Raw genomic sequence first — 24,999 nt, 5'->3', positions numbered from 1 at the left:
TCAGTCTAGTGGTTATAGCAGTGGCATAATCACCCAGCTCTCCAGTTCTTGGTCTCTTCATATCTGTGTTGCCTGAATCTTATCTGGGATGGTTGTCTATGAGAATAACTCCCATGGAATTTTGGTTCCTCAAGAATGTATGTCATGTTAGCATAATTATTCTTTCTGAAAAAAATTTTTTTACAGTGTGTTGAGTCTTCAGTGTATTGGCCGATGAAAAGAGGCATAACCATGTATGCCGATCCAGATATACCAGCAGCAAGGTATGATTTGAAAACCAGTGTAATTGACTAGAGACTTAAATATAACATTGTTTTATACAGCATTCTATAAGATTGATGATAGAAGAATATTCAATTTCAAAAGAAGAGTGACCTTGGAAATATCGATTAAACATACATTAATTTAAAATTAAAATGTTTGACAACTGGCTAGCAGCACAGTTGACCAAAAAGTGGTAGTGATTCTCATCTCCTTGTTACCTTATCAGACAAAGTTGTGTCTGTAAGCAGGTCCAGTGACATTGTCTTGATGTAAAGGATGGATAAATGTGGGCCAGATGGCAGTTCAAGTTGATGGAAAGCAAAGAATGGTCTGTTATATTTTTGAAGATGAGCATCGAAGACTTTGTAACCCTGTACTCATCAAGATCCATGTCAGTGATACTAATGAGATCACAGAAAGGATGTATTGTAATGTTATACATTTCACATATAGTGTAAGGTCTTAAAATGGGAAGCTTCCATTTCTCCCCTTATGGACTTCATGCTAGTGTTGTCATACATTTTATTTATACATTTGTTATAAATGCTGGAGTCTATTATTGTTTGTATTTAAACAGTGATTTTTCTTTCAGAAGGATTTAAATAAATAATAAGAAAAAATATCTTATATATTTACCTATGTAGTTACCATCCATGCTTTTCACTTTTTGTGTAGATGCAGATTTCCATCTGGTACCATTTTCCCTCTACCTGAAGGACTTTCTTTACTATTTCTTGTATTATGGGTCTGCTGGTGATGAATTCTTTCAGCTTTTGTATGTCTGAAAAAATATTTTAGCTTCATTTAAAAAAACAAAATCTTTGCAAGGATAGAATTCAAGGTTTAAATTTCTTTTTCCCTGTGTTTTAAAGATGTTGCTCCACCATCTGCTTGTTCATATTGTTCCCAATGCAAAATCTACCATCATCTTTTTTCTTTGTTCCTCTGTTTGCAGCATGTCTTTTCCCTCTGCTTTTAAGATTTTCTCTTTATTGCTGGTTTGAACAATTTAATTATTGTATCACATGTCTTGGTGTAGTTTTACTCACGTTTCTTATGCTTGGGGTTCATTAGGGTTCTTCATTTGTAGGTCTCTGTATTTTCATCAAATTTGGTAAGTATTCAGCTGTTACTCTACAAATATTTTTTCTGCACTCATCTCTTTCTCCTCTCCTTTTGAGACTCTTATGAGACAAATGTCCCTGAGGGTCTGTTCATTTTTTCAACCTTTTCTTCTTGCTGTTTGTCATATTAATAATTCTGCTGATCTATGTTTAATTGACGCTTCTGTCATCTCCATTTTGCTAATAAGCCCATCCAGTGAATTTTTTATTTGATGTATTACATTTTATAATTAAATAAAATTTTTATTTAATTTTTTTCTAATCTGTATTTTTTTGCTGAGAAGAAAGGAGAGTTCTTATCATTACGTTCAATAGTGCTCACCTTTCCTTTTCGTATGGAGCATGGTTATAATAGCTGCTTGATAATTCACACTTCTGAGCTGTGCTGGGGTTGGCACCTGCTGATTATCTTTTCCCTCTACAGTCTATCTGATTTTCCTGATTCTTTGTATGTCAAGTAATTTTGGATTGCATTCTGGATATTTTGAATATTATGGTATGAGACTCTGGTTTAGAATCCTCTGGAGAATGTTGACTTTGTTGTTTTTGTTATTTGTTTTAGCAGGAGGTCATCACTTCCTTAAGGTTCAGACCTCAAACTCTGTCTCACTTGCTGTGGGTGGTGATTGCGGCACTGTTTCCAAGTCTTTGGTACACTGCTTTGGGTCTGTTCTGAATATGCTCAACTTGGGCTGAGCGTGGGACTTCTTTTTGGGCCATAAACAGAAATAAGGGATTCCCCCCGCCACCCAGCTCTCTATCTCTTTTTTTCCCCCAGGATTTTCCTCACATTCTCCATTTTCTAGATGCTGTCTCTCCCTGTTCCTCTGACCAGATAGATGGTTTCTTGTGGAGAAGCTACCATGCAGTTCTGTGTGATTGGGGCTGCTTGTGTAATAAAATAGCAATAGAAATAAGAGAGGAAAAAAGAGGGGGATTTTCCTTGTACAGTCTTTAGACTACTGGGTCCCTATTTCCTAGTTCCTTAGAGGGAGGGAGAAGTTTTCTCTCAAGGTTTTAAGTGACCGCACTGCCGTTACCACTGCAGCATGCAGCTCTGTGATCAGAGCTGCCCTTGGGGCAGGGCCAGGAGAGGAAGAGAGGAGAGAAAGTCGGGATTCCTTACATCCTCTGCTTTAAGGCCCTTCCCTGTTCTCTGGCTTGAAATACAGTCAGCCCTCCTTATTCACGGCTCCTGCATCCGCACTGACACAGGTCCCTTGGGTACGGAGGGCCGACTGTACTACACCATCTTATATGAGCATCCGTGGATTTCGGTATCCACAGGGCTCCTGGAACCAGTCCCCTGTAGATACTAAGGGATGATGGTAGAGAGTTTCTCTCAGGGTTTTTGATGTCTGCATCTTCTACGCCATTCTGCAACTCAGGCTGCCCTCAGCCCAACACCAAGAGAAAGCCAGGAAACTCTCCATATCTCTGGTGGCTTTTCATGTTTTGACTTCTCTCCGCTGTAGTTGCGTACTTCATCCCCAGTTTCTAGTTGTAATCAGTAAGGAAGAGAGGACGTAGTGGGCTTGCTCCCTCTTGGCAGCCCAGGACTGTCAAAATGGTTTTCATACTCAAAGGACTCAGTTTCAGTTCTCACAGAATTTACTTAAGTTGATCAGCTTATTCCAGTGGAACGTCTTAAATTTTCTCCCGGAAAATAACGGTATTTTGAGGTTTGGGATAAATGGGTTCAGAAATTTTAATAAATGCTTTTTATTTCTAGTGCTTTATGTCAGAAGTCAAATGAGAAACCACTTAGATTGGCTGAGAAGAAAGAATACAATGAGAAGAACGGCTGTGTGAAGTACGGATTTTTTTCTTGGCCTAAATTTTTAATTGAAATAATTGTAAAAAACATTATAAGCAGGAAGAATTTAAATATGATTTTATTATTAATTTCAAACCTGCATTCCCATAAAGTAAATAAATATATATAAACACGTTAGTTTTTTCTTTTCCATTTGCTAGAGTAGATTTTTTCTGTTTAAAGCTTTGTTCCACTGTAAATAGTCATTCTCTACCTCCTGTTCCTGATTCTGTTGTCAAGTGAACAGTTTTATGAAACAAATTATATATAGTTGATCTTTTCGGGCTGTTGATTTTATATGGGTTGGTGCTTGCTTTCTTCCCAGTTTTCTGATGTTAAATAGATCTACCACCTGCTGGAGAAACTGTTTAATTATTTGCAGTGTAGAGCTTCAGGATTTTGGGGGTTGTTTTGTCCTGCCAGATTCACAAAGTATTCACTTACAAGGTGTTAACAATAGAGTGATCACTTCATTTTATACTTGTTTAATCCACAAAATATTTTCATACCAATTTTTATGATTTCTTACCCTACTAGCTTAAAAACACTCTTACATTCCAAGTAACTGTGGCTGCTCTGAAACCACCAGAGTGACAAAGTGTTTAAGACAGTTCAGAAGTGGGTAGGTTGTACTGCATCCACTAACTGGCCTGAGATGACTGGGGAGAGGGTGTTGACCCTACAGCCAATTTGGTGTCCCGACTTCCCAGAGGCCATTCTGTGGCCCTGTGATGTCCCCTTGCCCAGCAGGAGGCCCTCACCGTGTCCAGGGCCAAGGGCTCTGAAGGCCGCCATGGAGCCCACGGATCTGGGGGTGGCTGTTAATGTATCAGAGTTGACATCCTCTTACCCAGGCATCCCTCCACCTAATACCTGAAAGTTGTGGTGCTACAACAGATTATTTTCCTTGGAACCAAAGACCTTGCCTTATCCATGCAGCTCATTTCTTTTAGCTACATGCCCTTTACTTAGAACCCACTGGCGAAATGACATCAGTTATTCTATCAGTCTGTGGTGGGTTCCAGGGAACCTTGAAGTGATTAAAGATCGAACAGCAAAAAAGGAAGGAGGCAGTGGGTTTCTTAGAAGAAACATGAGATGACCTAGTGATCATGCAGTCTTTCTCCACGTCCAGAGCAAGTGGTCCTGGGATGGGCAGTGCTGTGTCCACAGAGCAGGGCCTGGTGGGGGAGGGAGACGGGGCAAGCATGAGACTGGCAAGACCCCCATGGCCCCTTATGAAGCAACAGACAAGGCAAAACAGAACAAGCAGTAATGTCATAGCCGTGCCTTGGGAGACAGTTCATTTTACCTCTGTCAAGGAAGAATTAGACTATTAGCTCAACTGAAGAAATAGAAACACTCCTTTTTTCTTCAAATTGTCCTTTTATTTTACAGATTATTGCAGTTTCTAAATCCGGATCCTTTGAGAGCCGATGGAATCTCTGATCTGCAGCAGGTATGGCAAACACCCGCAAGAGAAGGAAAACTGCTTACTCTTTAAATCATTCCCCTTCCTCCCTCTAGATTTGAGATATGAAGAGAAACTTCTTGCATGGAGGACTTTCCCCGAAGACATCCTTTTAGAAATTATCTAATGAATTATTGCTTTAGAGACACGGCTCTTTTGGGTAATGGATAATCTTCCTTTTATTTTGGTAATTTTGGTAGGTTTTTATAAGCATATAAACTTAGGGTTTTACATTGAAATCAAACTCTTATATCGTCTTTATTTCCATAAAGTTCTTGGTATTCTGTGCTAACACCACAGGGCAGAGCCATCTGACATCTGTGTTCTTAGTTGCAGAAGCTGAAGTCGGGCTCCCGGCTGCCCTTGGTCGTTCTGCGGACCAGGGTCGAGCCCTGCTTGTCCATCAACACGGCGCCACTCTCGGCAGACCTGAAAAAGGTGACGGGGCTCAGACCAGACTTGTGAAGGAGTACCGACCTGCTGTAACGTAGAAAGATTTTTAATAAAACAGTTTTAAGTTTGCATTTGTATAATTTCTTTGCTTTTGAAGTTTTCTTTTAAGATTTTATTATTAATTTCTCATTTATTCTTAAAGTCCAGGTTAACTTCTTATAAGTGAATAATTCTTTTGTGGAGAAACCTAAGTGCTTTTCTGAAATAAGTTTTCAGATGTGCCTCTGAAAAGGGGCTTTAGAAGGAGCACAAGTAGTCGGCAATTAGAATGTACTTCTTAGTATTCTTTTCAGAATTGCTTTATAGACCTGTGGTTTCACTTAGATCATCAGTTTAGATCATAAATCTTTATCTACTTCCCTCTTGATACTGGAAAAAAGTAAAAAAACAAAACTACGAGGATGACTAGAATGAGAGTGGAGCCTTTATTGGACAAGAAATTTCTACAGGCTTTTGGAAGACAGAAAAGAAGCAGCCGAGGATGGCTGACCACCTGAGGAAGGGGAGTGACGTGGGGAGGGCAGTGAACTCCCTACCTTGTTTCCTGAACATCTTCAGCCAGTTTCTCAGGAAGGAGATTGGAGGCTCTGTTTGGAGAAACTGAACGGCCCTAGAGAATGACCTTGTGGTGATGCTGTTTTTGAATCCTCACAGTAAAAATGCATGCTTGCTGCCTGTCTCCCTGCAGTGATGTGACACTCACATGGTGATGAGCTCTGCCCTGCCTGCGGATATAGTCAGCTTTCAGTGTCCTCGATGTGAGCAGACGTCAGGGATCCTTGGACATTGGAAGAAAGGCTTAACCTAGGAAAAAAAAAAAAAAAGACCAAAACAAACTCTGAAAGAAACAATGTAAGGAGTGGAAGAAAACGTTAGAAAATAGATATCCTCAGAGATAAGAGAAGATATTGCTTGGATTTAACAATAATAGGGTGCTACTAAAAAAAAAAGGAACAGTCAGAGATAAAAAGCACTCTTAGAAATTAAAAATGCTATGGAAATAAAAAACAGTAGATATGAGAGGTAAAATAGAAGTTAACAATGAGAAAGTAGAACACAAAGACAAAGAGATGGAAATGGGGGGAAAAGAGAATTTGAGGGTCAATTTGAGGTCTCATATCTGAGTGGGATTTCTAGAAAGAATGACAGCAGAGGACCGAAAATTCTGAGAATAACACATGGACGCTTTCCTTACTTAATGGATATGACTTTCTAAATTAAGAGAGTTTGCCGACCACAGACCCAGCACAACCACAGCCGAGGAGCAAGAGTGTAGACACGTTGCTATGAAGCATCTGAACTGGAGGGCTTCAGAGATCGTGAAAGCTTCCAGAGAGAAGAAACCCATCCCATGGCGGGGTCAGGAATCAGAATGGCTTCAGACTTCTCCACAGTTCACCAGAGGAGCAGTGACTCCACAATTCTCGTGAAAAGTTATTTCCAGCCTAGAGGTCTGTACTCAAACCATTACTGAAGGGTAAGGATAGGATGAAGACATTTTCACACGTGCAGAATCTCAAATTTCCTTCCCCTGTACCCTTTGTCGAGAAGCTACCAAAATTTGTTCTCCGTCAAACCAAGAAATTCCACCGAGAAGGTTGCAGCAAAAAGGGTGATGTTGCAGGGGGATCCCAGTCCCGAGTGCAGCCTGGGGTTCAGGGCCGGGTGATGAGACCTTCAGAGAGAGGACGGTGCTGATGAGTTCAGCCTGTTGGCAGATCTCGTCAGTGTGGCTGGAGGACTCTCCTCTGTGGAACATTTGGGAGGTTTCGACGACAGCGAATTACATAGAAAAATAAGCAGACAAAGGCAAGTTTTTAAAAACCTTTATAAGTGGAGCTGATGCACCAGCAGTTTATCAGGAGGAGGAGAAGCCACATGTTTGCTGTGGTGAGCATTAAGCACCTGCTGCTTCAACAGACTGCCTCTTGGATCCTTTCAGTTTGGAGCCCAGAAAAGCAAGAGTCTTTTGAGCAGGAGTTTGCTGCTGGAAAAGATTCAGGGGGTACTTACTAACTTAGGTCTTGGAAAATACCAGATTAAGCAATGTATACTCGTTATTGGGGTAAAGTGAGCAATGAGAAGGAGTTTATTAGTTTTCTGGGCTTTATCGTTGTCTTGGTTGTTGTTGATGTTTTGTAGGCTCTTCGAAGAAATAAGATTCCGGGCCCCAGCCACACCGAATCTTACTCTTGGCCTCCCATAGCACGTGGCTGTGACGTGGTGGTCATTTCTCATTGTGGAAATGACCCTTTGTTGTACCTTCCACCACTGCTTACGATTTTGCAAACAGGGGGCTGCTACAAGTCATTACCAAGTAGAAATGGAGTAAGTTGAAGACATTTTTGTTTAACAACAAAATGGATTAAATATTTATTTTAAATTTGACACCTAACCTTTGGTGACGTTTAAGTCACGTTAAAACTCGCAGAACCGAGACCGTCCTATGAGAAACCCTTTTCTCGACACAGTCACTGATTCTCTCACACTGATTCTTACCGAGAACCCCGAGTTGTGAGCCATCGGCTGAGTTGGGAGAGTCCTGGCTTTTAGTGATGACTGTACACTTTATAGAATTATCTAACTGATTCGATTCGCCTAATTATCATGGCAGACCCTTGAGATGGTCAGGCCGTGTATTGTTTTCACTATTTTATAGATGAGAAAATGAAGCTCATGAAAAGTTAGTGGTAAAGGTTCTCACCTGCTGACAAGAGCGACAAGAAGTGGGATCTGAATGTAGGCTCTCTGCCGTCTTGACCCTGTTCTTTACGTTATCTTCACAGAAGCCCACACTTTTATAGCCCCGCTTTATTTTTCCCACTCATAAGAATCAGATAATAGCTGAGAAGGATGATGGAAAGGAAGGCAATTGGATGTGAGGGTCCAGTGATGGTGAGGGAGTGACATCTGCTTTGCTGGGGGTTTGGCTGTTAGGTGAATTGATGTGTATGAGACCCGTCTCAGATCTTCTCCCAAGATACACTACAGATGGTTCCGTCGCTCCTTAAAAGGTGAAAAATAGCAGTACAAAAGACAATCAGAATTTCATCTTAGAAAAGATACTAGTTTTTCTGATTATGCCATGTAGTTTAATGAGTTCTCTTTGGAAATCTGTGTTGGCTATGTTATGATGTATTGACTTAATACTATTAAATGGATACATTTATATCACTCAGTCAGGTAGCAGCTGAGCCCACTGATGAGATGCAGCTTGTGTTGAGATAGACCCCTGGAGGGGCCACAAAGGAATGCCCAGGTCTGCCCCTTGTGTCCATTCTGCTTTTTCTGCTCTCCAGGGTCAGTCTGCATTTAGGCGTGAGCCCTGGAAGCTGGCGCTTGCCTGCATCTGCATAAAAAAAAGAGGAGACTCATTCTTGTCTTCGGTTAATTGAGGGCATGAGTCCAGGAAGGTGTTTGGCAGGCAGATATCGAGAGATATCTGTGGGATAGTGGAGGGCCGGGGTCAGATGGTGCAGTAGGGAACTTAATCTCCTAAGGAAGCGATGTTAACCTTTTTCAGGGCCCCTTTCAGGAGGCAGTTCATCCTTGTGCTTAGGAGCAGGAGGTCTGGAGCCAGATTGCCTGGCTTTAAATCCTGCTTCTACTGAATATTAGCTGTGCAGCCTTGGGCAACAAACTTCACCTTTCTGTCCCTTAGGCTCCTCATCTGTGAAATGAGGTAGTAATAGGTCTCACCCTGTAAGGGGACTTTAAGGACTAAATGATTTAATACTTGTGCATGGTTTAAGCCCTAGCAGAGTCTGAGTCAGTGTGTCTGAATCCATTCTAATGAAATTATATTTTGACTTTTCTGACCTGCATGACAGTGATGATGGCAAAAACTTAACAGTGCTTACGGTGTACAGGGAGATGTTCTGCATGCTTTACATACACTGTCTTTGATTCTTAACCTTTGTCCAAAATTATGTGAATTTATTTGTCTTTGCAGCCTCTGGCAGTCATCGTATGCCCTGGGTGGAAAAAGGCCCAATTAATTTTTGAATTATTGGGAGACTATAGCATGTTCTCCAGGCCTGTTCATCCTGTGGTATTAACAATTGGACTCCACAAAGATGAAGCCAAAAATATGAAGCTTCCAAGGGGGTGTAAGCATCCTTTCCAAGCTGTTTGGTTTTCCCTAGAGAACGCAGTGGAAGCCTGCTCAGGCAGGCCTGGGAGCCAGCACTGACCCGGGGCTTGTGTGACCCTCAGCCAGGCTTCGCTTGTCAATTACCGATCAGTGTTGGTGGTGAGGGTTTACTCTTGGCTTACATCTGTTTTACTGAGAAAACTTAAGTCTTTTCATTCATTTATCAACTATTTATTAAAAACTTACTGTTTATTAGCTGTTGACTAAAACCACCCCCTGCCTTTCAGGAGCTCAGAACCTGGTGGGAACGCAGGTATTTTAGTCAGACAGTACGGGGGCAGCCTGGGCAGGCCTCTTCTCACACCCACCTGAGTAAGAAACACAGGGTTTATTTCATTGAAAGGCATTTCTAGAAAGTATGTGGAATCTTAGCAAAGGAAATGTTAGAAAAACCTGTGGAAAATCTAAGGTGTTAACTGTGTTTTCTTTTAAAATGTAGGCAATGTAATTGTTACAACACCACATAGCCTCCTGAGACTTCTCAAATATCAAAGCTTGTTATTTCTTAGACTCTGTCACCTGGTTTTGGATGAGGTGGAAGTATTATTCTCTGAAGCTAATGAACAAGTAAGTATGGCATTTATTTAGATGTCATTACTACTCAGAAATATATATATATGTAAAATTAAAGTCTTTTTAATTTTAATTAAATTTAATTGGGAAGAAGCTGGTTAATCTAAAAAATTTTGCCCTTTAACTGCTATAATTAAGAGGAGAGAACGTTTATCTGAATTTTCTACCCGATGTTAAAGTTCTCTTTGAAGAGCAAAATTTCTTTCCCAGGGAAATTTTCTAAAATCAATATTTTTCTGGTTATGTAAGCAATAATTTTACTTTAGAAAATTTGAGAAATAGAGAGGAACACTTGAAAAACCCCAACATCCATAATCTTATGCTCAGAGGTAACCACTGTTACTATTTTAGAGTATTTCTTTCCTTTTTGTAATTCCTGTGTCTATTGATATATATAATTAATAATATCAGGACCTTATTTTATGTATTAGTTTGTAACTTGCATTTCCGTGAACAGCATTGTGAGTATTGCTACTAACTGTTCTCTAGCATGATTGTTATTGGCTGTGTGGTATTGAACCCTGTGGACATAATTTATTTTCTGATTGTCTTCTATTTGGACATTTAGCATCATTTGTGTGTATGTGTGTAGCTGAAGAAACATCTTTTCGCACATGTTTTCTTAGGATAAATTCCTAGGAAGGGGATTAATGGATCAAAGGCTATGAATTCTTAAAAGGCACTTGTTGGAAGCAGTGTAACATGAAGATCAGCAGCATTCCTTTGGGAGCAGCAGTGGCCCCCAAGGTCAAGCCCAGGCTTTGTTACTTACTGACTGTCTCAGTTCTTACTTACAAAGCTAGCATCTGGAACACTGCCTTGTTCAGTGGCGCTCTGAAAGTGTAGATGGCTTTGCACTCCCTCTGGCAGCGTGCCTCCACGCCACGCTGCCTGCACCCCTGGCAGTAGGAGGCCCTCGTCCAGCTTTCTTTTCTAGGCTGATTGTTACACGTGGCATCTGATTTGCTTAATCTGTATTTCCTTGATTACTTTGTTAAATTGAGCATTAATTCATACTGGCCATTTGTACCCATTCTTCTAGGAGATGCTTGTTCACTTCCTTCGCTTGTTTTCTTTCACTGGGATCATCTTTTTCTAACTAGTTTGTAGAAGTTTTTGTATAAGGCTGTTCATCCTTTGTTACCCGTGTTGCCTGTATTTACCTAGATGTTTGTTTTAATTTTGTCTATACATAAACATTTTTCCTTTTAGCTTTTCCTTTTACTTTCATGTTTAAAGACCTTTCCCACTCTGAGAACAGAAAATATACATTCCTTACCTTTTATGTTCTGTCAAACTAATTATTAGTTTCTTTTGAAATAAAAATGAAATTAATTATGCTGATTTTTTAGATATTTCCTATATTAGATAACTTTAAAAAAAATATTGAAGTTGAAGAAAGAGAATCTGCCCCACATCAGATTGTTGCAGTTGGAGTTCATTGGAACAGACATATAGAGCAGTTAATCAAAGAGTTCATGAACGACCCCTACGTTGTGATCACAGCCATGGAGGAGGCGGCCCTCTATGGCAGCGTCCAACAGGTAAAGAGTCCTGGGTGTGTGTGGTGGGGGGTTGGTGAGCACAAGCAAGTAACCTTTATTCATGGCTTAATGTTAAAAGATTATAGCATTAATTTCATATACAATTGGTAATTGTGTATTTAAATTTATATTGCTTTTCTATTAAAATTATGACTTTGCCATAAAAGGTAAAACTGGAGCACCTTGAACATTTTTTTAAAATCCCACTGTTTCTGCATTTCGTTACCAGGTAGTACATCTTTGCCTGGAATGTGAAAAGACCTCCACTTTACTCCAAACTCTTGATTTCGTTCCAAGTCAGGCACAAAAGACCTTGATCTTCACCGGTTCTGTAGCTGAAACAGATACAGTGTGTAAGGTGAGCCCTTCCACACATGAAACGTTCTTACTGCTTGTTTAAACTGTGGTTGAATCTTGAGTCACCAGAGAATTACTTGGGGTAGTTACGTATTTGACAGGGAAATAAAATTTTACAAGTTCAGTATCAGTCAGAATGGGCTCTGCCACAAAGCACTGGTGGCAGTAACAAAGGACAGCAGGAGGCCTGACACCGAGAGGAGGAGCCAGGCTTGTGGGAGGAGCCTTCCCATGGAAGCCAGCGGTCCACGAGGGGAACCTGGCAGAGCACGAAAAGGATCTGGTTCATGAAGAAGTGCCAACATCTTCTGAACCCTCTATTTAAGAAAATAGAGACGATAATGCTAAAATATATCGTCATTTAGCCAAAAAAAGCCAAATAAATTGGCTAAAGATTTATTTAATCTAATTGTATATAAATTAATGCTAAAGTGTAGAAATGAGGCCAAATACAAAAGAATCAGTAGTGCACCCACCTTTAGCAAAAATGAACTAGCAGGCATAGTGAAAAACAACAGTACCCTCTTGACAATAGTACCATAAATTTCATGTATACGTATACATACCTCTACAGATAATCTGTGTAGGTAAATAGACATACAAACAAGTATATATACACGCACATATATGTATGTACACGTTATTTTAAAAGGAAGGACAATAGTTTTAGCGAAATAATGTTTGTCCCACTGGAGCAAGTTTTTAGGTATAAACCATAGAATTTTGAAAATATATTTCTTTACATTTACAACCATTTCATTCTTAGAATTAGTGGATCAGTGAGGTGAGACCCTCACAGATAATTTTGAATGATTTGTATCGATAATTATTGATGAAAAATTATCTTCAAGCTTATGTTCCTGACTGTGAACTGGCCCCTTTGGTTTCATCTTTAGGTAGTAGAAAGCAGTTCCATATTTTGCTTGAAAATGCATAAAGAAATGATTTTTAATTTAAAAAGTGTTTCAGAACAGTGGAAGAAGAAGTTAAGTTCTGGTTCTCACATTGTATTAGGTAAGTATTTTAATTTCTACTTGTATTTAGAGAAGGCTGAGCTAATAGGAATTTTGTCTTCAATTCGTTAATTTATTTACCTCTTCTCCAAATTTCTCATCATTTCCCAGATTTATTGAGAATGTATTAGTAATGTGAATTTCAAAGTGAAAATTAACCTTGACTAAGATTTTGATACTGAGGTGGAATCCAAGTGTCTCAGGTTAGTAGGCAGCGGCCCTTGGTCTAGCCGTGCTCCTTGCAGTTCCAGCTTAAGGATCACTGTCATATGTATATGCCTATGACGAAGCTTGTCGTAAATGATTGTTAAATTTAATATTGGAAATATAAAAGTCAAAATGTATAAAATAAGTGAAAACTATATGGGCAGCCAAGATTTGTAATAGAGGCATTTTTCGAGTTAAAAAGGAGACCACTTTTCTCTGGAATTTAATTACTGGGCTTTGAAATTTTGGGAAAAGAAATGGGAAGGAAGTTTCTTTGCATCTGAAAAGTAAAATGCAGTAAAGAAATGTTTTGAAGTGTGGTTCCTGGAATTGTTCTGTAAAGTATGTGCAGTAAAATTCCAGCTTCATTTGAAATTGTCCGAATCCTTTTCTCCAGCCTTAACAGATGATTGCATACCACTCTTGGCCATCACCGATGCCACGTGTGTGATTCACTTCAGCTTTCCTTCCTCGCCAAAAATTTTTGGTGGACGCCTGTATTGCATGTCTGATCGTTTTCAGAGTTTAACTGAACAGGTTTGATTGATTTATATGATCATTTAATATTTCACTGGCATTTTCCACATAATGACAAATTCAGAGTCCAGAAAGTTTGATCATTTAGACTGGTATGGATGATCCACTTCCTTTATTCACCCCCAATTTTAAGGGTTCTCCTGCAGAACAGGGAGATAAAAAAACCAAATCTGTATTGCTGCTGACGGAGAGAAATGCCTGCCATGCAGTTGGTGTCCTGCGCTACTTGGAGCGGGCAGATAGCAAGATTCCTTCAGAGCTGTACGAGTTTACTGCAGGGGTTCTGGAAGCCAAAGAAGATAAAAAAGCCAGAAGGCCTCTTTGTCCGTATCTTAAGGCTTTTGGTTTTTGCAAGTAAGCCAGTCATCTTTTTTATAACTGACGTGTAACATACAATAAACTGCACAGATGATAAGTTTACAGCTTGATGATTGTTATATGTGTATGCAACCCGTGTGAGCTACTACCCAGCTCTGAGGGAGCCCCTGCAAGATCCCCTCCTGCTCCTTCCCAGTATGCTGTTCCTCCGGAAGTAACCACCCTTATTCTATCTACCAGCGTTGACTAATTTTGCTTGTTTTAGAATTTTATATAAATGGAATTGTAGTGTGCTCAGTCTATCAATACCGTCTGTGGCATTCATCCATGTTGTTGCATGTATTGGTATTTTATTTATTTATTTATTTTGTGGCTCAGAATTCTGTTGTGTGGGGACTTCCTGGTGGTCCAGTGGTAAAGAATCCACCTTCCAATGCAGGGGACGCAGGCTCGATCCCTGATCGGGGAACTAGCATCCCACATCCCGCAGGGCAACTAAGCCCGTGTGCCACAACTACTGAGCTCACGCACCTCAACTAGAGAGCCCGCGTGCCACAAACTGCTACAGAGTCCACATGCTCTGGAACCTGCGCCACAACTAGAGAGAGAAAACCCGCACGCCACAGCTAGAGAGAAGCCCGCGTGCCGCAGTGAAGAGCCCGCGCACCACAACAGAAGATCCCAAGTACAGCAACGAAGATCCCGTGTGCTGCGATTAAGACCTGATGCAGCAAAATAAATAAATAAATATTTTTAAAAAATTCTGTTCTATGAATATATCATGATGTATATATCCATTCTACTCTTGACGGGCCTGTGAGTTGTATTATGTATGAAGCTGCCATGAACACTCTTGTACCTGTCCTTTTCTGGAAATATGCACCCGTTTCTCTTGGGTATATATTATACTCTGGAGTGGTATTGCTGGCTCATGGGGTAGACTTGTGTTTAACTTTGCCAGAGCGGTTGTCATCTTATGATCCCACCAGGGGTGTGTGAGGGAGTTTGGGTTGCTCTGTATCCTCACCAACACTTAGTATTCATGGGGGTGTAGGGGAAAACCATTGTTATTTTTATTTGCATTTCCCTAAGAATTCATGACGTTGAATGGCTTTTCACATGATTGTAGGACATTTGACATCCTTTTTTGTGAAATGCCTGTTCTGGTCTTTTGCCCATTTTTAAAATGGGGTATTTATTGGTTTATAGGAATAATTTGTTTATTCTTGATACTACTGCTTTGTCAGAGATATGCGTATATGCATTGAGAAACTTCTCGCAGTCTGTGGCTTGCCTTTTCACTCTTTTAAGAGTCTTTCAATGGACAGACATTTTTAATTTTGATGAAATGTTTTGTAGTAACTGTTTTATTGTGTTTTAATATAAGAAATAAATTGCCTATCTGTAGATCATGAAGACATTCTTCTGTATTTTCTTCTAGAAGTTTTATAGATTTAGCTTCCACATTTAGGCATATAATCTGTATTGAATTAATTTTTGTGTATAGTGTTTGATATGGGGCAAGCTTTACTTTTTTCTGTATGGATAATCTCTTGCTCCAGCATTCTTTATTTAAAACACTGTTGTGTTCTCACTGAGTTGGTGCCTTTGACATAAGCCAGACGATAGTATATGTGATCCATTTGTGGACTCTCTCTGTTACATTGGTCTATTTGTCTATTCTTACACCAGTACTATTTTAAGTACTGTAGCTTATAGTGGGTCTTGGGAAATGGTATTTAAGTCCTCCAACTTTGCTCTTCTTCAAGGTTGTTTTGGCATTTTAAGTCTAATGCATCTCCATGTTTATTTTAGACAGGGTTGTCAGTTTCTTCAAAAACATTGCTGGAATTTTGATAACTGCATTGATTATATGAATCGATTTGGAGAACATGGATATGTCTTAACAGTCAGGAGATCCCTGAGTCAGGGATCCAGACACAATGCCAATACTTGATCAGTGGATCTCTGGGACTGAGTAGTAGATGTCTGTTAGATATCTACTGGATTGAATGTAATTTTAAGATAACTATTGAAATTAACTTCTTTGAATTATGTACGTTATCCAGGTTATTAGCAGAAATTTCCATTATGCCTTTAAATAAAATATTGAATTTTAAAACTGAAGCTTTAACTATTTCTCAGTTTGGGTTATGGAATGGCTCCTGGTTTAGAGGTTCATTGGCCTCTGTTGTGGGTTATACTGATGTGTTTCTGATACAGAGTCTTTATTTTGGAAGTATATTTTGTTCATTTACGTACTGCATTTAGGACTGTCTGGAGAAATAATGCAGTAACTCTGTCCTTTAAGTTTACTCGGTGCCAGTTAAATTTTAGGATCCCTTTCCACTTATTTACACAGTGTTAGTGTCATCTGAAGGATTTAATTAACTTTACAGCATTTGGAATACAAGTTCTCTGATTTCGATTCTAGATTAATTTTCCTGGTGAATACTTTAAAATTCATGTTGAAAATTGTTATTGTTTTTTCCTGGTTTTAAAATCCTGTTCCTTTTTTTTCAGAGACCAAAGGATCTGTCCTGATCGACACCATGTTAATCCAGAAGTAGACATGCCAAGGAAGTTGTCCAACCAAACTCTACCAGTGTTTGGATACATAAAAGTAAGTCCTATTAAAGAACTTGTCCAATGATTAATGGTCATTTTAATGAACAACTTTCATTCTTTAAGAGGTAGAATTTAATAGAATGCAATTATGACAGTATTAATTACCACCATTGACCTGACAGTAGGCACTTATTTTAAGGGTTCTTATTTCAAGATGCCAGTTTGTTCAGAAAACGAGGATCAAATTGGAAGATAGATAAACCACTTAAATTTAGGGATTTCTTAGTTATATTTTTAGAAAGAAAGTTGTTTCCCTTTGGGAACTATTAAAAATAATGTGATGATTACACGAACCTTTTCAGATCATCCGTGATTATTCCTTTGGGGAATATTCTGAGGTGCAGATAGAATTGCTGAGTTGAGTTGTCACTTTCTTGTGAATCTTTTTTTTTTTATTATTGTTATTTCTTCCTTTCTTTTTGAGTTTGCGTGTTCTGCCCTCACCTTCCCTTTCCCTTAGGGCGAATCTGTTATGCTCATTCATGCCTGTGCTCCTCCTTGTGTGGCTGTGCTGTACTCGTTTCCTGGGGCTGTTGTACAAATACCATGAACTGGGTGCCTTAAAGCAGCACAAGTTTATTCTCTCACAGTCCTGGAAGCCAGAGTTTGAAATCAAGGTGTCAGCAGGCCGTGCTCCATCTGAAGACTCCCTTTCCTGCTGCTTCCAGCTGCTGTTGACGCCAGGCGTTCCCTGGCCTGTCTTCACCTCGTGGCCACATCCCTCCGGTCTCTGCCTTCATCTTCACATCACCCTCTCCTCTTCTCTCTGTGCCTCTTACAAAGCACACTTGTCAGTGGATAAAGGGCCCACCCCCATAATCCACAGTGATCGCCTCACCCAGAGATACTTAATTAGATCTGCAAACACCTTTTTTCCAAATAAGGTCACAGTCACAGATCGTGGGCGTTAGCACAGAGACGGTTTTCTTTGGGGGCGGGGCGGGAGGCATGGATTACCATTCAACCCAATACAGTTTTCATTGATGAAATGATTGTTTTCTTTAATTTCTGATTCTTTCCCAAGTTCTATCACCTCCTTTCTACATTTTAAAATTCTGATTTATGGGGTTCTTTTATATCATATATCATTTTCTTAATAACCTAAAAGGCAGCTAGTTTTGAAATTGGAGGACAGTTTTAATCTATTTTGTGGATACATTTTTCTGGTGGCCTTCATTGTCTCTAGGGACTGTTATTCTGCTTCTTATTCTCTTTTTTATTATCGTAACTTAATATGGGATTTGACCTTAATACTTTGCTGTTGCTCATTTTTCGATAAAATTCCTTTTCCTTAAATTTGAGGAGGAGGTGTGGGTCAGGATGACTTTTCTAATTCCACAGAGTTTCCATTTCTGTTGTTTCCATGTCTGGTTAAAAAAAAAAAAAATGAAAACACAGTTTCTGAGATTTTTGAGATGCCCTGGCTCTGTGCCCCTCACCCAGGTATATCTGGCCTTTTTCTTCCTTCATCTCTCTTGTCCCTGGGTGGCCAGTTTGGAGATTTCACAGGGGCCCAGCCTTCACCCACTATCAGAATGCGTGAAAGCCTTCCAGTTCAGCTGCCCTTGTCACCCAGGCCCACCGTGTTTTCAGTGAATACCTGCTGCCTCTTTTGGAATCCTCCCGTTCCTAGTCTTTCAGACGAGCTCATACGTCCCAGTGCTGCTTCCTGCACAGACAGTGATACCGTGCAGGTCTTGTGATGTGGGTGGTTTTTGCTCATCTGCTATTTTTGCTGTTGTTATCTAAATTAATAGATTTTACTTTTTTGAGCAGTTTTAGTTTTACAGAAAAACTGAGCAGAAAATACAGAGACCCCCTGTACTCTCCCCCGGCAGCCCCCACCAGTTTCCCCTATTATTAACATCTTTCATTATTGTGGTACATGTGTGATAATAGATGAGCCAATATTGATAATTATTATTATTAACTAAAGCCTACAGTTTAAGGTTCACTCCTTGTAGTGTACGTTCTATGGACTTTGCCAAGTGTGTGATGACACATATCCACCATCACGGTATCACACAGAACACTTTCACTGCCCTGAAAATCCCCCGTGCCCTCCACCTGTCCATCCCTTTACCTCTTCCCCAGAATTCCTAGCGGTCACTGATCTTTTACCGTCTCTGTAGTTTTGCCTTTTTCAAAATGTCATGCAGTTGCAGTCATACAGGGTGTAGGTTTTTTGAACTGGCTTTTTTCAATTAGCAGTTTGCATTTAAGATTCTTCCATGCCTTTTTGTGGCTTAATAGGTTATTTTTATTGCTGAATATACTACAGTTTGTTTATCCATTCACCTATTGAAGGACATCTTGGTTGCTTCCAGTTTTTGGCGATTATGAATAATGCTAGGATAAATATTCAAGTGCAGGTTTTTGTGTAGACAGAAGTTTTCAACTCATTTGGGTAGATACCAAAGAGTGTGACTGTTGTGTGTGATTATATATAGTAAGACTATGTTTTGCTTTGTAAGAAACGACAAAACTGTTTTCTGAAGTGACTATACCATTTTACATTCTTACCAGCAATGAATGAATGAGACTTCTTGTTGTTCCACATCCTTGCCAGTATTTGACGTTGTCAGTGTTTTAGATCTTAACCGTTCAGTTAGGTGTGTAGTGGTATCTCGTTGTCTTAATTTGCAATTCCCTGATGACATGTGATGTTGAGCATCTTTTCATATGCTTATTTATCAGCTGTAATCTTCTTTGCTGAAATATCTGTGAGATAATATGTTCAGGTTTTTTGCCCATTTTTTAATTGAGTTGTTTGTTTTCTTATTATTGAGTTTTAAGAGTTCTTTGTATATGTTGGATACCAGTCTTATCAGATACGTGTTTCGTAAAAATTTTCTCCCTGCCATTGGCTTGTCTGTTCATTTTCTTTATATAGTCAGCTCTTGTTATCCGTGGATTCAACCAACCTCAAATCTAAAATATTTGGCAAGCAAGACTTGAATTTGCAGTGCTCCAGCAACTATTTACATGGCATTTACATTGTATTAGGTATTATGAATAATCTAGAGATGATTTAAAGTATATCCTTAGGCTGTCCTTAGGTTATATGCAAATTCTTACACCATTTTATGTAAGGGACTTAAGCATCCAAGAATTTTGGTATTCATAGGGGGTCCTGGCACCAATCCTCCGTGGATACTAAAAGATGATTATAATGTCATTTGGACAGCAGAAGTTTTTAATTTTAATGAAGTCCAACTTTCCAATTTTTTCTATCACAGACTGTGCTTTTGTCGTTGTATCCAAAGAGTCAGTGCCAAACCCAGGGTCACCTGGAGTTTCTCCTTTGTTATCATCCTCATCTGCTTTTATTTTGGGGTCCATGGGGATATTTTGTTAATTATGTTTTGTTGCAGTATGTCCCTGGCTTTGGCTTTGCTGTCTCATTGCTCTGTCTGTCTGTATGTGGGGGATTCAGAGAGAGTCAAAAAATATGACACCTCACTGCGGCCACCTTCCCAGAACCCCTCTAACCAAGACCCTCCTTTTTATTTAATTTTATTTTTTACTTTATTGAAGTATAGTTGATTTTCAATGTAGTGTTAGTTTCTGTTGTACAGCAAAGACTGATTCAGATACATACATATATATATATTCTTGTTCATACTGTTTTCCATTATGGTTTATTACAGGATATTGAATATAGTTCCCTGTGCTATACAGTAGGACCTTGTTGTTGTTTATCTGTTTTATATATATTAGTTTGTATCTGCTAATCCCAAACTCCTAATTTATCCCTCCCCCACCCCCTTTCCTCTTTGGTAAACATGTTTGTTTTCTGTGTCTGTCAGTCTGTTTCTGTTACGTAAATAAGGTCATTTGTGTCATATTTTAGATTCCATGTATAAGTGGTATCATATAATATTTGTCTTTCTCTGTCTGGCTTACTTCACTCAGTATGATCATCTCTAGGTCCATCCATGTTGCTGCAAATGGCATTATTTCATTCTTTTTTATGGCTGAGTGATATTTCCATGTGTATATATACACCACATCTTCTTTATCCGTTCATCTGTTGATGGACATTTAGGTTGCTTCCATGTCTTGACTGTTGTAAATAGTGCTGCTATGAACATTGGGGTGCATGTATCTTTTCGAATTAGAGTTTTCTCTGGATATATGCCCAGGAGTGAGATTGCTGGATCATATGCTAGCTCTATTTTTAGTTTGTGAAGGAACCTCCATGCTGTTTTCCATAGTGGCTGCACCAATCTACATTCCCACCAACAGTGTAGGAGGATTCCCTTTTCTCCACATCCTCTCCAGCATTTATTGTTTGTAAACTTTTTAATGATGGCCATTCTGACCCATGTGACGTGGTACCTCATTGTAGTTTTGATTTGCATTTCTCTAATATTTAGTGATGTGGAGCATCTTTTCATGTGCCTTTTGGCCATCTCTGTGTCTTCTTTGGAGAAATGGTCTTCTGCCCATTTTTTGATTGGGTTATTTGTTTTTGTTTTTGTTTTAGAGTTGCATGAGCTGTTTGTATATTTTGGAAATTAAGCCCTTGTCAGTCACATCATTTGCAAATATTTTCTTCTGTTCCATAGGTTGTCTTTTCATTTTGTTTATGGTTTTCTTTGCTGTGCCAAAGCTTATAACCTTGATTAGGTCCCATTTGTGTACTTTTGTTTTTATTTCTGTTGCCATCAGAGACTGACCTAAGAAAACATTGGTACAATTTATGTCAGAGAATGTTTTGCCTATGTTCTCTTCTAGAAGTTTTATGGTGTCATGCCTTATATTTAAGTCTTTAAGCCATTTTGAGTTTATTTTTGTTTATGTTGTGAGGGTGTGTTCTAACTTCTTTGATTTACATGCAGCTGTCCGGCTTTCCCAACACCACTGGCTGAAGAGACTGTCTTTTCTTCCTTGTATATTCTTGCCTCCTTTGTTGAAGATTAATTGACTGTAGGTGTGTGGGTTTATTTCTGGGCTCTCTGTTCTGTTCCATTGGTCCATATGTCTGTTTTTGTGCCAGTATCACACTGTTCTGATTACTGTAGCTTTGTAGTATTGTCAGAAGTCTGGGAGAGTTATGCCTCCAGTTTTGTCCTTTTTCCTCAGGATTGCTTTGGAAATTCTGGGCCTTTTATGGTTCCATATATATTTTAGGATTATTCTAATTCTGTGAAAAATGTCATGGATAATTTGATAGGGATCACATTAAATCTGTAAATTGCTTTGGGTAGTATGGCCATTTTAACAATATTAATTCTTCCAATCCAAGAGCATAGGATATCTTTCTATTGAATTATCTTCAATTTCCGTTATCAGTGTTTTATAGTTCTGAACATACAAGTCTTTCACATCCTAGGCCAGGTTGATTCCTAAGTATTTTATTTTTAAAAGGGATTTTTTTTTTTTTTTTTTTTTTACTTTCCCTTTCTGATATTTCATTGTTAAAGACATGCAACAAACTTCTGTATGTTAATCTTGTATCCTGCTACCTTGCTGAGTTCATTTATCAGTTCTAGTAGTTTTTGTGTGGAGTCTTCAGGGTTTTCTATATATAGTATCATGTCGTCTGCCTATAATGATACTTTCACCTCTTCTCTTCCAATTTGAATGCCTTTTATTTCTTTCTCTTGTCTGATTGCTGTGGCTAGGACTTCCAATACTACATTGAATAGAAGTGGTGAGAATGGGCACACTTGTCTTGTTCCGTATTTTAACGGGAAGGCTTTCACCTTACCATTATGTTGGCTGTGGATGTGTCATAAATAGCTTTTATTATGTTGAGATATGTTCCTTCTATACCCACTCTGGTAAGAGTTTCTATCATGAATGGATGTTGAATTTTATCAAATGCTTTTTCTACATCTATTGAGATGACCATATGGTTTTTATCTTTACTTTTGTTGATGGAGTGTATCACATTTATTGATTTGCATATGTTGAACCATCCTGTGACCCTGGGATGAATCCAGCTTTATCATGGTGTATATGATCTTTTTTATGTGTTGTTGGATTCAGTTTGCTAATATTTGATTGAGAATTTTTGCAACTATATTCATCAAAGATATTGGCCTGTGATTTTATTTTGTGGTATTATCTTTGTCTGCTTTTGGTATCAGGGTGATAGTGGCTTCATAGAATGACTTTGGGAGTGTTCCCTCCTCTTCAATCTTTTGGAAGAGTTTGAGAAGGATTGGTAATAGTTGTTCTTTGTATGTTTGGTAGAATTCCCCAGTGAAGCCATCTGGTCCTGGACTTTTGTTTGCAGGGAGTTTTTAAATTACATACGCCCATACCCCTGGTTCCCAGGGGATCTGCTTTCTGTCACTATGGTTTTGTCTTTTACTGGAATTTCATATTAATGGAATTGTACAGTATGTGGTCTTTTGAGTCTGATTTCTATTACTCGGTGTATTATCTTTGAGATTCGCCTTGTTTTGTTCTATTTTATTGCTGTGTAGGATTCCACTGTATGTTTGTTCACAAATTGATGGACATTTGGGTTGTTGACAGTTTCTGGCTGCTTTGATCATCTGTTTTACATCTTTGACAGTACATTTTCTTTTCTCTGGAGTAAGACCTAGGAGTGGAATTGCTGAGTCATATGATAAGTTTATGTTTGTAAGAAACTGCCAAACAGTTTTCTAAAGAGGTGGTACCATTCACATTCTGACCAACACTGCATGCAAGAATTCCAGTTGGTCCACATTCTCATCAGTGCTTGGTATTCTCAGTCTGTAATTTTTGCCACTCTGTTGCATTTGCACTGTTATCTTATTTGTGTTACCCTGGTGATAAAGAATCTTAGACATCTTTCCACTGCTTACTGGCCATTTGTATCTCTTCTTTTGTTAACTTTCTGTTTAGAATTCTTGCCCACTTTTTATTTGGGTTTCCTTCTTGTTGAGTTTTAACAGTTCTTTATATATTCTAGATATCCTTTGTCAGATATATTGCAAATGTTTTCTCCCAGTGGAAAAGCAAAAGTTTTTAATTTTGATGAAGCCTAGTTTTTTACTTTTTTATTTTGTATTTTGTGCTTTTCATGCCATAAGAAATCTTTGCCTACCATATGGTTGCAAAGATTTTTCCCAGTGTTTTTATTCTAGAAGCTGTATAGTTTTACATTTAGCTCTGTGATCCATCTCAAAATAACTTTTGTGTGTGGCAGAGTTTTTTAAAAGGAGGCAAGGTTTTTTTCTTCTGGATAATTGGTTGCTCCAGCATCATTTACTATAAAGACCTTCTTTTCCCCCTAAATTATATTGGCACCTTTGACAAAAATTAGGAGACCATATATGTGATTTCTGAGTTCTTTTTTTTTTTTCACTATTTATTTATTTGGCTGTGTCACGTCTTAGTTGCAGCACGCGGGCTCTTTGTTACAGTGCATCGGCTCTCTAGGTGTGGTACGCAGGCTTAGTTGCCCCCCTTGCATGTGGGTTCTTAGTTCCCCGACCAGTGATCGAACCTGCATCCCATGCATTGGAAGGCAGATTCTTAACCACTAGACCACCAGGGAAGTCCTGATTTCTGAATTGTTTATTCTGCTCCTTGGTTTCTTTGTCCTTGTACAGTATCACACTGGCTTGATTACTGTAGCTTTACAATCTTGAAAACTGGTGGGTAAGTCTTCCAACTTTGCTTGTCTTCTTCAGTATCCTTTTGACTGTTACTTCGCATGTCCATATAAAATTTTAGAATCAGGTTACCAATATCTATTATACTTAGAATCCTGGTGGAATTTTGATTGGCATTGCATTGAGTCTGATGCCGAACCAACCTTGGGTCCACTTGCCTGTGTGCATGGTAAAGCCACTCTACTGACACCAGGTTGTAGTGAAGGAAGTGCAGCGTCTACTGTAAGGTGCCAATACAAGGAGAACGAGTGGCTCATGCTTTAAAAACCCCCAACTCCCCAGTGGGTTTCAGGAAAGCATTTTTAAGGCCAGGTGAGGGATGGGGAGTGACAGGGTAGGTGATCAGCTCCTGCACAATTCTCTGATTGGTTGATGGTAAGACAACAGAGTGCTGTCTCGGGGATTAACATTATCAATCCTTAGGCCCCAGTAGGCCTGGGGGCTATGTGCTCATTGGTTATCAAGTAGTTAACATCTTCTGTTTGGTGAGGGGTTTTCACATCTGTAAAACAACTCAGGAAACATGCACAGATACAATTACCTGGGTACTTCAGAGAGAAGCTAAAGCAGAGGATATGGGGGAGGGGTCTGCCGTGGGAAGGCCCCACAGGGTCCTACTCGGTTTCAAGTCTATAGATTAATACAGGAAGAATTGACATCTTAGCAGTACTGAGTCTTCTTAGTCCATTAATGTGGTATATCACTCTGTTTGTCTAGGTCATCTTTAATTTTCTAAGCAATGTATTACAATTTTCAGTAGATGGATCTTTTACTTTTTGTGTTAAACTTATCCCTAGTATTTCATGTTTTTGGATGTCATTGTTATTTTTCCTTAAACTTCATTTTCTAATTGTTTTAGAAATGTGATGGATTTCTGTATCTTACCTTGTGTCCTGCAACCATAACAAACTGAATTACTGGC

General features: G+C 39.1%; 1 protein-coding gene across 2 annotated transcripts in view; it reads left to right on the top strand.

Moving 5' to 3' along the window:
- The window catches only part of TDRD12 (tudor domain containing 12), an 80,569-nt gene that overhangs the window by 40,977 nt on the left and 14,593 nt on the right, over positions 1 to 24,999 (top strand). Inside the window, exons 8-21 of one of the 2 annotated variants that reach the window (XM_028477883.2) lie at positions 187 to 263; positions 1,355 to 1,378; positions 3,121 to 3,201; positions 4,603 to 4,663; positions 5,006 to 5,113; positions 7,271 to 7,456; positions 9,081 to 9,237; positions 9,721 to 9,848; positions 11,207 to 11,398; positions 11,628 to 11,756; positions 12,652 to 12,769; positions 13,373 to 13,512; positions 13,646 to 13,866; positions 16,354 to 16,453. In XM_028477883.2, coding sequence (XP_028333684.1) covers positions 187 to 263; positions 1,355 to 1,378; positions 3,121 to 3,201; positions 4,603 to 4,663; positions 5,006 to 5,113; positions 7,271 to 7,456; positions 9,081 to 9,237; positions 9,721 to 9,848; positions 11,207 to 11,398; positions 11,628 to 11,756; positions 12,652 to 12,769; positions 13,373 to 13,512; positions 13,646 to 13,866; positions 16,354 to 16,453 — 1,722 coding nt within the window. The remainder of the gene's footprint in view (positions 1 to 186; positions 264 to 1,354; positions 1,379 to 3,120; positions 3,202 to 4,602; positions 4,664 to 5,005; positions 5,114 to 7,270; positions 7,457 to 9,080; positions 9,238 to 9,720; positions 9,849 to 11,206; positions 11,399 to 11,627; positions 11,757 to 12,651; positions 12,770 to 13,372; positions 13,513 to 13,645; positions 13,867 to 16,353; positions 16,454 to 24,999) is intronic. The other variant, XM_028477880.2, reaches the window with a different exon arrangement.

This window comes from Physeter macrocephalus, chromosome 17 (assembly GCF_002837175.3).
Source record: "Physeter macrocephalus isolate SW-GA chromosome 17, ASM283717v5, whole genome shotgun sequence".
NCBI classification, from domain to species: domain Eukaryota; kingdom Metazoa; phylum Chordata; class Mammalia; order Artiodactyla; family Physeteridae; genus Physeter; species Physeter macrocephalus.
This window is presented reverse-complemented; position numbering and strand designations above follow the sequence as displayed.